Source organism: Zalophus californianus, chromosome 15 (assembly GCF_009762305.2).
Source record: "Zalophus californianus isolate mZalCal1 chromosome 15, mZalCal1.pri.v2, whole genome shotgun sequence".
Taxonomy (NCBI): Eukaryota; Metazoa; Chordata; class Mammalia; order Carnivora; family Otariidae; genus Zalophus; species Zalophus californianus.
The window spans coordinates 27,833,576-27,848,719 of NC_045609.1; the positions used below are offsets into that span (position 1 = coordinate 27,833,576).

Below are 15,144 nucleotides of genomic sequence, written 5' to 3' on the forward strand. Positions count from 1 at the left end.
CACTAGCTTGAAAATTTAACTTGGGAAATGAAAATATATGTCAGCAGAAATCAGCATGGGCACACGGTGAGAAAGAATTTCCAGTTGCCTAAAATTTCTTTGTTTTTTCTTGAACTATCTCTATCCTCACTGAGTTGGTTAATGGAAAACTGACCAATGTTTATTCCACTTGATCTGCTCCTGGTCTTGTTCTCCCAACTGTGGCTGTCATTGAAAATACCCTTTCTTCCTTCAGTCAAATCATCTCTTCTTCCTCCATTGAAAATCCTGAGATACAGAATATGTTTATAGTTTTTCCCAAGTTTATAGTTTGTACCAAGAGGTGAAATAATCTTTAACTCACCCAATTATGATAAACAACTTGTTGACTTCACTGAAGAAAATACTCACATCTATTAACAAAGCTTGTAGCTAGCCCTGTTATTTGAAGATGGGAGCCTGATAATTTGTTTTTGTCTTTACAATGATAGGATTTTTCAGCATGTGCTTTTATAGCCATAAAGCTTAATAATATAAATGCAATACTGTCTTCTTCTGCCAACAGCTATAGGTGCTATTTACCTTAGAAATGCTTAAATCTTCACTCACTACACATACTCTCATCTTGGAAAGGGGGCAATGTCCTCATGTCCCTTGTGGTATGCCCATACAACCAGGACTACATTTAAAGGATCCCAGGAAAAAAAATGGTGTGAAAGACAGTTGGGAAAGAGAGGCTGGAGATGAAATGGCTAAAACTATTGCCAATTAAGCTCTACTATCTGCACCAATTATTTAACACCAGAGGAAATGCAATCTGATTTATACATTCACATGGTTAATGCTCACTTCAAAGCCAGAGAAAAGAAAATCTGAGAGACCTACCACCTCAGTTTATTTTCTAGTCTCAATGAACTTGAATCTCAAATTTAGTTTTACAGATGAGTATGTAAACTTTTACCAGCTCACATCAATAAATATATAACCAGACTTTCCAGACTACATATTAAGATCTCTAAAAAAGTAAAATTAACTATCTTTACCACCGAGGGCTATTAATACATGAAATAGATATTTGTAATGACTAAAGGGAGTTATTTCATTAGTTTCATAAATCTGACTTTCAAGATGGAGTAGAAGGAAGGAGACTCCTGCCAGATATTTGTCTACATTTAAAAAAAAAAACATATACTATCTTAAAGCTCTCAAAACATTTTACAGTAATTCTCCTATAGAGAGACTTAATTGTCTGATTACCTAGTAGATAATAGCCTAGCCCAGAACTTCCTGTGTTGTGACAAGGGTGTGATTGAGTGGGTTATTGATGTGTTAAGGTATTCATCCCTGTAGCTCTCAGGATTGCTGGGAGGGACCTAACACTCTTTAGGACTCCAGAGCCTCTGATTCCCTCTGGCTTTAAATAGCCACTACTCTTTCCCAGGGGCTATGTACACACTATGATTTTAGAAGACACTGGTTTATGTTACAAAAAATATTTAGTACTTAATAGATCTTAAAATAAATGAAGTCAAACTCCCCATCCTTTGGATTTAAAACAAAATCATATATTTTGATACAGTTTCACTGTACATGTGAACAATAATAGGATACAATCCCATTACTGTTTTCTTGTCATTGTTATTAAAGAACAAAGGAAGAAATCATTGAAGGATAAATGTTTTTATCACTTTTTCCCCAGACTTCACAGATTCCTATATGTCTACTTTTGGCACTCTCTTGGCAGCAGAATCTCATTCACATCAGATATTCTGCTAAGGCACATCCACCCTGGAACATACTTAGATTTGAAGTGCTACCATAATACCTCATTTAATACATTTATCAGGAATAAAGCATGCTTTTATACTTGTCTTTAAGTTTTATAGACCATCAAAAAGATTGGGTTCGGCAACAAGATGTTGAAAGGCAGTGCTCCTAACTGGGTGATTATGGCAGCATTTCTGTTGTCCTGACATAGATGATGACCAATGTAAGTTGGTAAAGTCAGTCCTCAATTTCCCTTCTTTGGGTCCCTTTACTTCCTTGTTGATGTTCCTCCTCTCCTGCTCTTTAACACCCCCACATCCCTTTGCTCACAGACTCCAAAGCCTGTTCTTGTGCCAGGGAGTCTGCCTGTATGAGGGTCTCAATGTGAGGCCAAGCACTATCTCCACAGAAGCTCAAAGCCAGGATTTGCCAACTCCCCCTCCCCCATACTGACAGTCAGGGTGTGGGCACATGATTTAAACTCTCCAGATATGATGCCTCTGCTCGGGAAGTTGAATTCAGGGCAAGTGAGACAAAAGCAGGAGTTTCTTTAGGTTTTTATTCCATTGATGGAAATGTCTGGAATGTGGTAACAAATGAATGTACCATCTGTAGGGTCCAGTGTTATAGCATTAGGATGCCAATAATGGCATTAAATGTTCAGAGAGGATGGAAGAGCACCTCACATGACTACTCTTTGGGATGACTAGCTGAATTCTAATGTGTGGCATCCCTTGTAGTCTATCTTCCTGTGTTTGTCTGTTTTTCTACTCGAGCTAGCCATAGATTCCACTGTTTGGAATCCAGAGCTAAAACTGGAACTTCATGCCTAATCCTTTTACATAGAAGTTATTATTGTATTTATCCTACCACATAAAGGCCCATAAAATAAATCTGAACTAGTCTTTTTACAGAAAGTATGTGAAAATAAGATGAGAAAGAAAGGTGTGATCTATTTCTCTTTCTAGATAATATCTTCCTTGGCTGGAGAACATGCATCAAAGCCTGGTCATAGGAGTTTTAGAGTTAAAGAAGGTACGAGACCCTAGAACCTCTTTGTGCTGGTACACATCCACTCAGCAGGTCCATATTCTCCACTTCTTTTTCCAATGTTTCCTTCCTTTTAGGCCTTTCCTACCCATACCTCACTTAGCATCAGCCTCAAAGTTACATAGTTTACATAGTCCAGACGTAGGAATATTTCAGGCCTTCTTTATGATTTTCTGAAATCCATCTTTAAGCACTCTATATTATTTCCTCTTTTGATAATAAAATTTCTGCCATGTATGAATGTATTCTTTTTATTAATAAAGTTATTATCAACTGTGTTTTTTAGGTTATTCCATGTACTTCTCTCAGGATCTAACCTTACCAAAAAGGTCAAAAAGCCTTTGCATCCCCAGGATATACAGATTTCAGTTTTTATAGCTCTTCTCTTTTCCTGACAGGCTTATATTTCCAATTAATTAAAATGGCAAGATAAAGAAGTATCCTCAGCCCACTAACTAGATATGGATCGTATTCAAATCCAGTTCTCTTTAGGCAGAAAACACGTTTTCCACTCAGAAGTTCTAGTAGCTGCTTTCTTTAATTCACAATGCTGGCCCAGGATACCCAAATCCTGCAGCCACAGAAGTATATCCGAAGCCATGGGATCTTCCTCTTCTATAAAGAGGCTGGGTTGTCATTTAACTTCCGATTTTGGCATCACCAGCATGGATACACTTGTTTATCCAGGTTAGCCAAATGATCAGCAGATAGAAACTTCCTGTTAATGCTCTCTGACTGTGTTAAAGGGTGTCAGATTAGAGCTGAGGCTGAAAGTAAGAAAGTACTAACTGGAGGTCCTGTCTCACACTGTTACCAGGGGGAAAGAAGTTCACCAGCAGCAGTTTCTGAATTTGAAGGCATGATTGCTACCCCTTACAGGGATTTGCTAGAACCATTAATGAAATTAGGTTCAGTGGGATCTTGTACCAGATGCCATTCAAGGATAGTTCCTATAAGTAATAGAATACATAAAAGTCATGATCCCTTGTTCAAAAGCTTGCCAAGGATCTTTTAAACATCTGACCCCAAGTTTTCTGTAAGTAGCTAATATCTCACTCTGGACAGTAATTAATCACTTCCCTGACGTTTTCTCTGCCCCAGCCTTTGACATAGTCCACTATTTTTGAGTTTTGTTTTTTGCTTTTCCTGAACTGGGATGATAACTTGTTCTCTTGCTTAACCATATTAGAATGTGTCACAGTACAATATTGTAGTGAATTTTAAGTTTTAAGCTGGTAAAAGTACTTGGACACCTCCACTATGGGTAAAATGCTACTGGGGAATATAAAAATAATAAAGTACGGTGTCTGCCTTTAAGGATGTTATAATCTAGTTGGGGAAACTTGTATGTAAATGACAGTGATACAAGGAAAAGTGAAATAAGCATTAACTAAAAACAAGCTCATCTATGGTAACACAGATAATAGAGCAATTATTTCTACCTGAAGAGGAATCAGAAGCTCCTAAGCAAAGGTGGTGGCATTTGAGAAAATGTTGGAAAATAACTATAATTTTAGAGGGGCAGTAGAGAAGAAAAGACTTTTCACTGCTGGAATAGAATTAATACAGGCATATAGACGCAATTCAAGAGTTGTTTTGCTGTTTTGTTTTGTTTTAATCTAGCACATGCAAGACATAATGGTAGGCCTGGAAGAGATGCAAAGAGAAACAAATAAACACAAGACATACAAGTTTCCTTTTCTTTATAACTTACATTCTATTTGAAGGAAAAGTCATTTCCATGTAAGTATATCTGAAGAGTTCATCAACAGCATTTAGTTGTCTGGAATGATTCAACTGAATGGCAAGTCCTTTAAAATCTACATACATGAAGTCAGAAAGAATTCACTATTGCCAGAGGGAGTAAAGAAAGGTTCCTAGAAGACATGGGATGTAAGCTATTTCTTGAAAGATGGATAAAATGTGAAAATAAAATGTGAAACTACCAACTTAGATGAGTAGAAAGTGCCTTTGGCCCACAATAGGAAAACACACACACACACACACACACACACACACACACACACACACACACACACAGGAAGGCATGTTTAGGTGAACTCAAATGCCTAAAAAGTTCAGACAGATAAATTAAGTGAGTGAAGCAGTCTACATATATAATGAAAGGGAGTGTAGGAGACTATGGCCCAGGCTCAAAGAAAAGGAAAACATCACTAAGCTCCAGGCAAACTCTGCCCTAGTATTGCCAGACTTTCCCATTTATCAGGATAAGCCAATAATCTGTGGTAAATGTGTGTGTGTGTGTGTAAAATTAGAAACTAATTCTTAAAACAAAATTATGTTGGTCAAAACTCTACTGGACACATAGAAATTCTTTTCTGAAATATTGAGTCATATCTAGTATATGGACCACAAATTTTCAACCTCTTCTGGATTATGGAGTGTAAAAACTACAAAAATTAAAACCTTTGTATTTTATCCTATAATTATTTAAGGTTATAGACCAGAGATGCAACATAAGAAAAGTAAGTAAACATGTTTTAATCTGGCTACAAAATGTAGGATATTTTTATGTGAAAAATATTAAATGAAAGGGATTTGATAGGAGTTGCTGCTATTAAATTTTTTAAATGATTTTTAGATAAAATTCATTTTAAAAGTCTATTGTTTAAATTAGTCACAAGAAAAATTTACAAGAAAATTTTGGAAATATTTGTTGGCTCAAGATTATTGTGTTTTTAAGAAGAAAAATTGCAACCATATGGCTCTTCTCCATTCTATTAGGGGGACGATTCTGGGTCCAAGTTTTCGAGTTTGGGCCTGATGAAGTACTTGATAAATGACGTTTTACTTGCCTTTACTACAACTTGCCAGCAGTGGATGCTACCAGGATGTCTTGGTCAGGTTCATATATGTGCCTGCTCTGTTTTGGTCTATGAGACTGGCTGACACTGAAACCAGGAGGAGTTTGGTGGTTTTCAACAGATGCTTTGGGGCCTGCTAATTTCTGAATTTGATAAAAGTCCATAAATCAGATACAAAAAATACTGCTATCAGTCCCCTCTTTGTTTAGATTTCTCCCCAGCCTAGTATGAAAGAACTGAAGTTGGTGTTAAGAATATAACTTCTAAGCCTTCACATTAAAATTGAGAAAGTTTGCCACTTAACAGAAATAAAAGCTAATATAGTTCCTCTCCCCTATCAGGAATTCCTGACAGATGAAGAAACTTCATAACAGGGAAAAACTGGGCAGAATAAAGAATATCACATGGAGATAACAAAACCATGCCTCTGTTGAGTGAAATGCAGCATTCCAGATGTTGCCTACATTTCACTTAAAACCAACTGCTCAGGTTTATGAACAATGCAAATTCCTAAAATGTAACAGGGCAGCTCTGCTTCCTAATGCTGAGAAAACACTTAGAAGATCATCAAATCTTGAAAATGTGCTAATGAGCCACAAAGTCTGATTAAAATCAAAGGTGCAGTGCTCCAAAAACACTCTGTGATTTAGATAAGCATGGCTTAGGTTTCATCATTGATTACAGTACTTTAAGGCAAATTTTGCAGTGTTAAGGCAGTCTCAGTAATAAAAACAATTCACAATAGCTCTTTATTAAGTTATTTTCAGGAAGCAGGGTCAAGACCTGAGAACTATATAAGAGAAAAGAAAAACAGGCCACATAGATAGGCCATTCACTTGATAAAATGTGAATTATTAAGGCTTCATGACACAAAACATGACATTTCCAATTACTTAATTTGATGATTATTTATAAATAATAAGTCCAAGTTACGAGCAGATCTGAACAAAGATGAACATCTTCCATTATTTAATTATGGAGGATAGAATAGTTGGAAGTATCTTTCATAGACAATATCTCTATGGGAAGGAAAATGCTCATGTATTTCAACTTTGGTTAAGATCAAACTGATCTAATTAGCATTTTCATCTAATTTATTGCTCAGAGTTCCCTTTAGGAGGTATGCTTTTGATAAATTTCAAGAAAAACTGGAGAAAAGTTTGGAATTAGACATATAATAGAAAAATGAGAATCCTTCCCCAAAGATAAACCAAAAAATTATCTGAAAAACTAAAATGACAAAATTGGAAAGTCATAAATTATAGTTACATTGAGATTTACAGAACAACCCAGAATCATTCTATATTTATTATATTGGGGCACAGGATGTAATTTTCCTGGAGAATTTTAATTAAAGTACATACAACTAATTAGAGGAAAAAGGACTTCTCTATCTTCTGAATGAATGAATTTTGTAGCCATATTGGTTAGTTATTGTGTAAGGTCATTATAAATCATAAAGCTATTTACAAACTTGTAATTAAATGTGTAAATAACTTTAATTTTTATTTTCTTATTTCAGATTCTAAGAATTGATTGTGAACAGGGTTCCCACAATACACTTTACATCCTGGACAATTTAGAATTTCATTTCTGCTTCTTTGTTCATAGCAGATATAAACTCCATCTTATGAAAACTAAAGCTGTAAACTTGGTAGACATTGTGACCATAATAGTGTGTTCACAGACACTGCTAATATGATTAAAAAACTGAGACAGTGGCAAGATATATGTAAAATCCTGGTAGACTAGACCTATTCAGTTCCCTGCAGGAAATTTTTATTTGGCTAAAAATAGAACCCCTGAGGCATTCTTCTTTTACTTACAATTCCATTCTCAGAAAGTAGAAAAAAAAAATCAGATAACTCTGTACTTGATTTGACCAATAAGGAAAGACCAAATTTAGTTTGTGGAAGAGATGCAGAACTCCCATAACACAATTGTCTCCATTAAGTAAATATATTGCCATACCTCATTATGTGGTATGTGTGGTACGTGCCACATGAGATCTACCATGCACCTTATTCGTAACATCAGTGGCTTTTGAGTTGTTATAGAAATATAACATCAAGGGGCGCCTGGGTGGCTCAGTTGGTTAAGCGACTGCCTTCGGCTCAGGTCATGGTCCTGGAGTCCCGGGATCGAATCCCGCATCGGGATCGAATCCCGCATCGGGCTCCCTGCTCGGCAGGGAGTCTGCTTCTCCCTCTGACCCTCTTCCCTCTCGTGCTCTCTATCTCTCATTCTCTCTCTCTCAAATAAATAAATAAAATCTTTAAAAAAAAAAAAAGGAAATATAACATCAAGAGTTGCAGATGTACCTCCTCCATCTTTCCTTAGCCTATCTTCAATGTTTCACTATTTTAGAAATATTTTTAAAGAGATCATGAGAAAACTATATGCCAAGATTCATCAATGATTTTCTATATCAAGATGCTAGGAAACAGCAACATTAATCATTAATGCTCTACAAACCTTGCTCAGCTTACCTTGCAGTATACCTCTTCAGGACTAGTCCCTAGTGAAGGTTTATTTGACTGTTATGTTTCTCTTAGTCATTTAGTTTTAAGAAGCAGCCCTCTCCTGTCCCCTCAAAATCACCCATCTTCATTCCTTCTACCACTCTCACTAAAGAATGTACGTATTGTCCAAACTTGATATGCCCTATCCATAACCTAAGGAACAATTCTCTAGATAGAATCGATGACTTAAGTATAGAATTTCTAATATTTTAGTAATCACGGGTGCACCATCACCCTAGTATTAAGAGGTAATTACTAAAAAACTTCATCCTGGGGATTTCACAGAGCGCAAAGGGTTTTCACAGGAAAAGCTTCTGCCATGACGACTTCTAAAAATAATTGATTGCCCTCCTTCAAATTATATCCATTTTTTCTAAATCCATTGAATTCAAATGCTTCTGTAAGTTTCATGGAGAAATGTCAATAGTGTTAAAGACAAGAATGCATTTTAACGAGTAATTCAAAATAAGCATTTACTGGTTGATTTAGAAAGTATTAACCTGGGTGTTGCAACCAAAACAATGATTCCATATTTCTTAAGTAATCAAAGAAGATTATGTAAAAGAACAAAATGCTGTTCTGCAAACAGACTGTGGAAGAAGGCACAGAGCATTTCTCTGGAAACGCGGGATAAGTTTGCTGTTTAAGAAATGTAAACAAAAACCTGGGGGTACCAATGATACAGCTAAAGGAGAATTTGGAAACTATTACATACTTATCACATCCGGCCTAATTATATATCCTAACACTTCTGGCATTAATAAACATTCATAAATGGCTAAGGCCTGTGGGTAATTTATATAATGCATATATTTATAAAAGATTTATTTTTCCCAATGAAAATATTTACTTCTAGAAATAAATTTCAAATCATATAACCACAAGACGCAAGGAACTATCAGATGGGAGAGCAACTCCATTTCAAAACAAGCAACACAGGTAGAGATCTGCTTGGTATTTGCTAATCAAGTATCAGGAACAGTGCAGCTGTTATTGGGGACTGAGACTTACCTGTACTTGTAAGGAAGTTAACATTTCTCATCACACCTTCAGTGTAAGCTCCTGGCTCATAACTGTCCATTTCACCTGTGACAATGTGAGCAACTCTTGCTGCCCGTCCTCTGATAGCACCCGCAGCACGGTCTAAATTATCAGCATCCTGGTCTCTCAATGCTATGATACACTTGTTGACATCTTCTAGGATATGGCTCTCTGAAAGTAAACAGATCAAATTAGTGTAGCATACTACAATTCATGCTTCTTCTGACTTCAGATGTGGTACTCATTGGGAACAAAGGACACACTGACAAAGAAACAAAAAGATGATTTTGCTTATATCTCTTTAATAGAAAAAAATTGTAAATACAGAATTTTGGTTTTATCTACATTTTTATAGATTACATGTTATTTTAGATTTTAGTTCCAACTGACTTGATTTTAGATTTGAGTGACATATAGGTGCAAATTGAGGAATATTTTTAGATTAAAATAAAAATAAAACATAATGATGGAATACTTAATTCTGATTAAAAGCAACACTATGCAGATTATAAAACACTTAAAAATATCAGCTATCCCAAATATATAGAAAAATAAAACTATGGAGTTCCAATTCAACTAATGTTTCATTGGTGTGTAATAGAACTTAAGTTATAGTGTTACCAGAAAAAAAAGCTAATATAGCTCCTCTCCCCTATCAGGAATTCCTGACAGATGAAGAAGTTTCTTAACAGGGAAAAACTGGGCAGAATAAAGAATAAGCACACCAACAAGCAATTCTCTGGACACCAAATGAGTGTTCTGCGATTCCATTCCGACACTGCCTACCCAGAGATAGCATCGGATCCCACAAGTTAAGGGTTCAGTCTTATAAGACTGCCCTCCATCCCACTTCAGAGCCAGTTGCAGGCCCAGGTTATTACCTGTACTTCTGACCCCCTGGCTATAAATCAGCTCCCATGACCTCCTCCTTGGGTTTGATTAATATGCTAGAGTGGCTCACAGAACTCAGAGAAACATTTTACTTATTAGATTTAACTTCTTTAACTCAGAACAGCCAGATGAAAGACATGCATAGAACAAACTATGTGGGAAGGGTGAGGAGTTTCCGCGCCTTCTCCAGGTGCGCCATTTTCCACACATCTACAAACAGTCCCAACCTCGCAGCTCTCTAAACCCTGTCCTTTTGGGTTTTTAGGGAGGCTTCATTACATAGTCATGATTTATTAAGTCACTGGCCTTCAGCAATTGATTCAACCTCCAGTCCCTCTTCCTCCCTGGAGGCCAGAGGATGGGACTGAAAGTTCCAAACTTCCAAACTTCTAATCACATGGTCAGTTATCTTGGCAATCAGCCCCCAAGGGGGTGAGGGGATGGATGATACAAATGTCAGTTCATTAACATAACAACAACACTTTTATCATTCTCATCATTTGGGAAAGCCCAAAAGTTATGAGTTCTGTACCAGAAATGGGACAAAAACACCAAATATATATCTTTTTTACTATAGATCACAGTATTACATCTGCCAATCTCCTTTGGTCTACTTGATCAACTCCTACTATTATTCCAAAAACACTAGTCAAATGTTCCTTCCTGAAGAAATTCATTGCTGACCTAGAGCAAGACAAATTTGGTTCCATGTTGTTTGGGATTCTCATTAAATGGCTTATATGTTTTCATTACAGCTTCTTCCCATATTTTAAGGATGTACTAATCAAACTGTCTCTCTAGTAGTCTGTGAAATATATGAGCATAAGAATTTTACTTTATGGCTTGAGGTATCATATCTAGGCCCTAGTACAATATATGGCACCTGTTACACCAACAGGAATGTTTGTTGAATGAACGAGGTCCTCTGGTAACACACCTGGGACCAGTAAATTATTTTGTCTAAATCCTAAATCATGGGTTATGAACATAGGTAGACATATATCTGTGCACTTAAATTTAGTCAATTTAACCCATGTGAAGGACAATCAGGTCATTTGCATGAAAAGGATTGAACACTGAAAACCTTCATTATAAATTCACTAGAGTTTTAACCTAATTTGTAGCATTCAGTTATGAATGTGCCATTAAGGCCTATAATAAATCCAAGTGCAGTCCCATCTCAATAGAGAGTGCACGTAGGGATGCCTGGGTGGCTCAGTCATTAAGCGTCTGCCTTCGGCTGAGGTCCTGATCCCAGGGTCCTGGGATCAAGCTCTGCATCGGGCTCCCTGCTCAGCGGGAAGCCTGCTTCTCCCTCTTCAACTCCCCCTGCTTGTGTTCCCTCTCTCGCTATATCTCTCTCTGTCAAATAAAGAAATAAAATCTTAAAAAAAAAAAAGTGCATGTATATCATCACCATCATATTTCCCCTAGAACTGAAAGTACAAGTTTCAATGTGGAAGGTATAAAATTATTCAGGTTTTTTTTTTTAAGTCCACAGATGTGCACTTTAATGACACAGTAAGAATCTGTTATTGTTCAAATATGTTGGCAAGTTTTTGTAAAACTAATATACACACACACACATATAATAAATGTTTAATCTGTATTCACTAAAGTGGTTAATTTGAGATTACAGAGCTGTTTTGTCTCAGTCCTATAAAAGTGAAAAAATATTTAGGGAAAAAATGTTTATTCTTGAAAGATTAATTATCTAATAAACTGTAATTTCTGTTTAATTAAATCATAGCTGCCACAAACTATTTTTTTCCTAGTAAATTTTGCACAGGAAATAATATATATATACAAAGAATATTCACTAAGAATGAATTGAATGTTCACCTCTTCTGTAGAACAATGATATACACGGTCACCAATTTATTTTATTATTTAAAGCAGAGATTAAAAATATACTAAGGGTTTTTCTGATTCTTTTTTGCTGGCTTTATTAAAGTTTGTATGGTTATTGCTTTAGATTGAGCTGCATAATAAGAAGCCATAGTATTAATCGCATTGAAGAATTATAGAGGGGAGGTTAGATATGGAAATAAAAGTCCTACATGAACATATACAATATGTAAAAAATAAGTGAAATAAGTGAAGAGAAAAGAAACATATAACCAGATTTTATCCAAAGCAGTTATTTGAGAATGTCAGAGATGATGACTAAATGATCTTTTGAATTACTAAGATTAAATATAGCACAAAAGCATTAGGAAAGGTTTGCAAAATTTCCATTATTGTGACACTTTCCCATTACCCTGAATGTTTCACAAGATGACAGAAATTATTTGCATGAAATTCTGAACATAGAAAGCCAGAAAAAGAAAATAATGCTGGGCACCTCCCACATATGCACAGTAACTAAACATTAAACTCATTTCTTAAAAAAAATTATTTCTTTGCTATTCCTATTTCAGGTGAATTTAAGTAGCTAGAAAGGGCTTCAGGATAGCTTGAGTTTTTATGTCTAACTATATAAACTTAAGCCTCTAGGACAGAAATTAAACACCAAATACCTTGTGTAAAACTTCTTACTGATGTATCTCTGAAGTTTTTGCTAATGAAATAGGTTTACTTGTTAGACATAGCAGAGCTCATTAGGAGCTCTACCTCCATTTTATTTATTTATTTTTTAACTGTAGATGAACTTGAACTCAAGAATTACCTCAATTTAAAATGAGATTTAAGAGAAAGAAAATGTTATTACAGAATGAGTACATTCAGAATATTATATATTTGTTGAATTGTTTGAAGATTTGTCTTCATTTCAGAATGCCAGTTTAACATTTGATGTGGGGTGAGTAGTGGAATGTCCTGGTGTTAACGGCAAATCCTGAAGCACGTTATTTTTTAAAGCAGAGAATTGCTGAAGTACTAGCAATTTCTATCAATCATTTTACAGCTGTCCAGAGACAGAAAGGGTGACTTCTATTATGTTGGAAAACAGTAATAAAGCAATAAAGGAACGGATCTTAGACCAAAAGATAATTCATTTGTTGCAAACTTCTCTGTGTAACTCCATCTTCAGTCACTGCGGCATCACACAAGAAGATTTTGGAATGCATTTAATTTTTTTCTATGATTTTTTTCTTAATTCTTCAGTTTTCCACAATTAAAGCTAGATTTTGCCTTAGAGAAAGTAGAAAATGAACAAAAAAATCCAGAGAGAACAAAAAGTTAATTTACTGACTTTTGACTTCCAAAGCAGAATTTTAAAATCCATAGCCCAAAAAAAATACTGGAAGTAGAAGCATATTTTATTTGCAAAAAGCAGACTTTGTTGAGAGGTAAAAGTCTGTTTTCTTTTCATTCCCAAAGATGGGCTTTGAATATATCAGTGACAAGCCTGAAGAAGTAGAGGGTTTATGTTATAATCTCTTGAGTGGGGAATAATATACCATCAACTGTTTCCTCCCCTGATATCTGCATACCTAAAACAAAATTCTAAGGAGAAGAGAGAAAAAAATATTTTTTCTAAAGGTTTTTTTTTTTCTCTAGACTGAGTTATAAGCCAAAAGAGGTTAATTTTCTTAAATTGGCAAGGGTAAGATTAGCTACCCACTGTATATGAGCTCAGAGAGTCAAGCTAAGTTTAATTATAAGAAAATAAATTTCCATTTTTGCACACCTGGACCTATAACTGTAAATTTAAAACTCATTACATAGGCAACTATATAAATGTTCAGCAAATAAAAAACCAACACAGCAATTTTTCTTTCTCTTTTACCAAAAAATGTGAAACCAAAAACAGATGAAGTGCACCAGGAAGTTATTTTTTGTTTATGTGTCTACTTTAAAGTGGTTAAAGTTTCTGTTTGGTAGTAATGTGATCATGAGGATTGGTCTCCAAATTAACTGATACCCTGCATAAAGATGTAGGTAGGCACTATTGTGAGAATAAAGAGCATGTATGTGATGTGGGAAACAAGGGCAGAAGAAAAATTATTAAATTTCTTTACTATCTAGAGCCCACTGACAAGTCCCTGAAACAGGCAGACTGACATTCTTCTAGGGACTCGATACTGACATTTTGCTAAGGGCATAAGGCAATCCTAGCCCAACCTGATCCTGTAAGTCTACTTTAACATATAAAAATTCCTTTGGAAATTTCCTTTATCTCTAAACCTCCCAAGATACGTATTGGTAATCATTCTTCAAGCATATGGACCACTGATATACATCTGAAGGGTCTCATGACTCAGGTTTTATTAGGCGGTAGTAAATGGCCTTTTCCCAACAATAGCTAGCCCCCTCAAGGTCCTGGAAACCTTGCTTCCAAATTCTTTAAGAGACTTAAACTATCCCTATAACTCCTTCCCAACTTGAAAGTATATAATGGGCCACTCCTCATGACCCCGGTACAGCTCTTCTGTCCACGGGTCCTGTTCCAGTTCTTTAATAAAACCACCTTTCTGCACCAAAGACATCTCAAGAATTCTTTCTTGGCCATTGGCTTCCAACCCTAACGTCTTTCCCACATCATATGGAGCTAAACATAAAACATTTTAAAATTTCTCATCCCTTTTCTTTTTTTTTAAAGATTTTATTTATTTATTTGAGAGAGAGAGAATGAGAGATAGAGAGCACGAGAGGGAAGAGGGTCAGAGGGAGAAACAGACTCCCTGCTGAGCAGGGAGCCCGATCCCAGGACTCCAGGATCATGACCTGAGCCGAAGGCAGTTGCTTAACCAACTGAGCCACCCAGGCGCCCATCCCTTTTCTTTTCTTTAATTAAAATTCAATTAGCCAACATATAGTACATCATTAGTTTCAGATGTAGAGTTCAATAATTCTCTGCATTCCTTTTCTACAGCCTAAAAACCTTTCATCTGTCTCTTCTCCCTAACGTAAGTAGTACTTAGAGTTAGAATATGAGATGATATAAAAGATAAATAAGGTACAATCTCTGTCCACAAAGGCCAGAAGTAATTTTTTTCTTTCATCATCCTTTGCTCTTCCCAAAATATAAATGTCACAATTATCATCATTTTATAATTCTAATGAAGTTTTGTTAAACTTTTTCACAAAACTCTGTAGTACTTATGCAGATGCAATTCTATAGAAAT

General features: G+C 35.7%; 1 protein-coding gene across 3 annotated transcripts in view; it reads right to left on the reverse strand.

Annotated features, from left to right (window-relative positions):
• CTNNA3 (catenin alpha 3) overlaps positions 1 to 15,144 on the reverse strand; it is a 1,953,765-nt gene that overhangs the window by 469,147 nt on the left and 1,469,474 nt on the right. For all 3 annotated transcript variants that reach the window (XM_027595012.1, XM_027595021.1, XM_027595027.1), the window contains one exon: positions 9,155 to 9,355. In XM_027595012.1, coding sequence (XP_027450813.1) covers positions 9,155 to 9,355 — 201 coding nt within the window. The remainder of the gene's footprint in view (positions 1 to 9,154; positions 9,356 to 15,144) is intronic.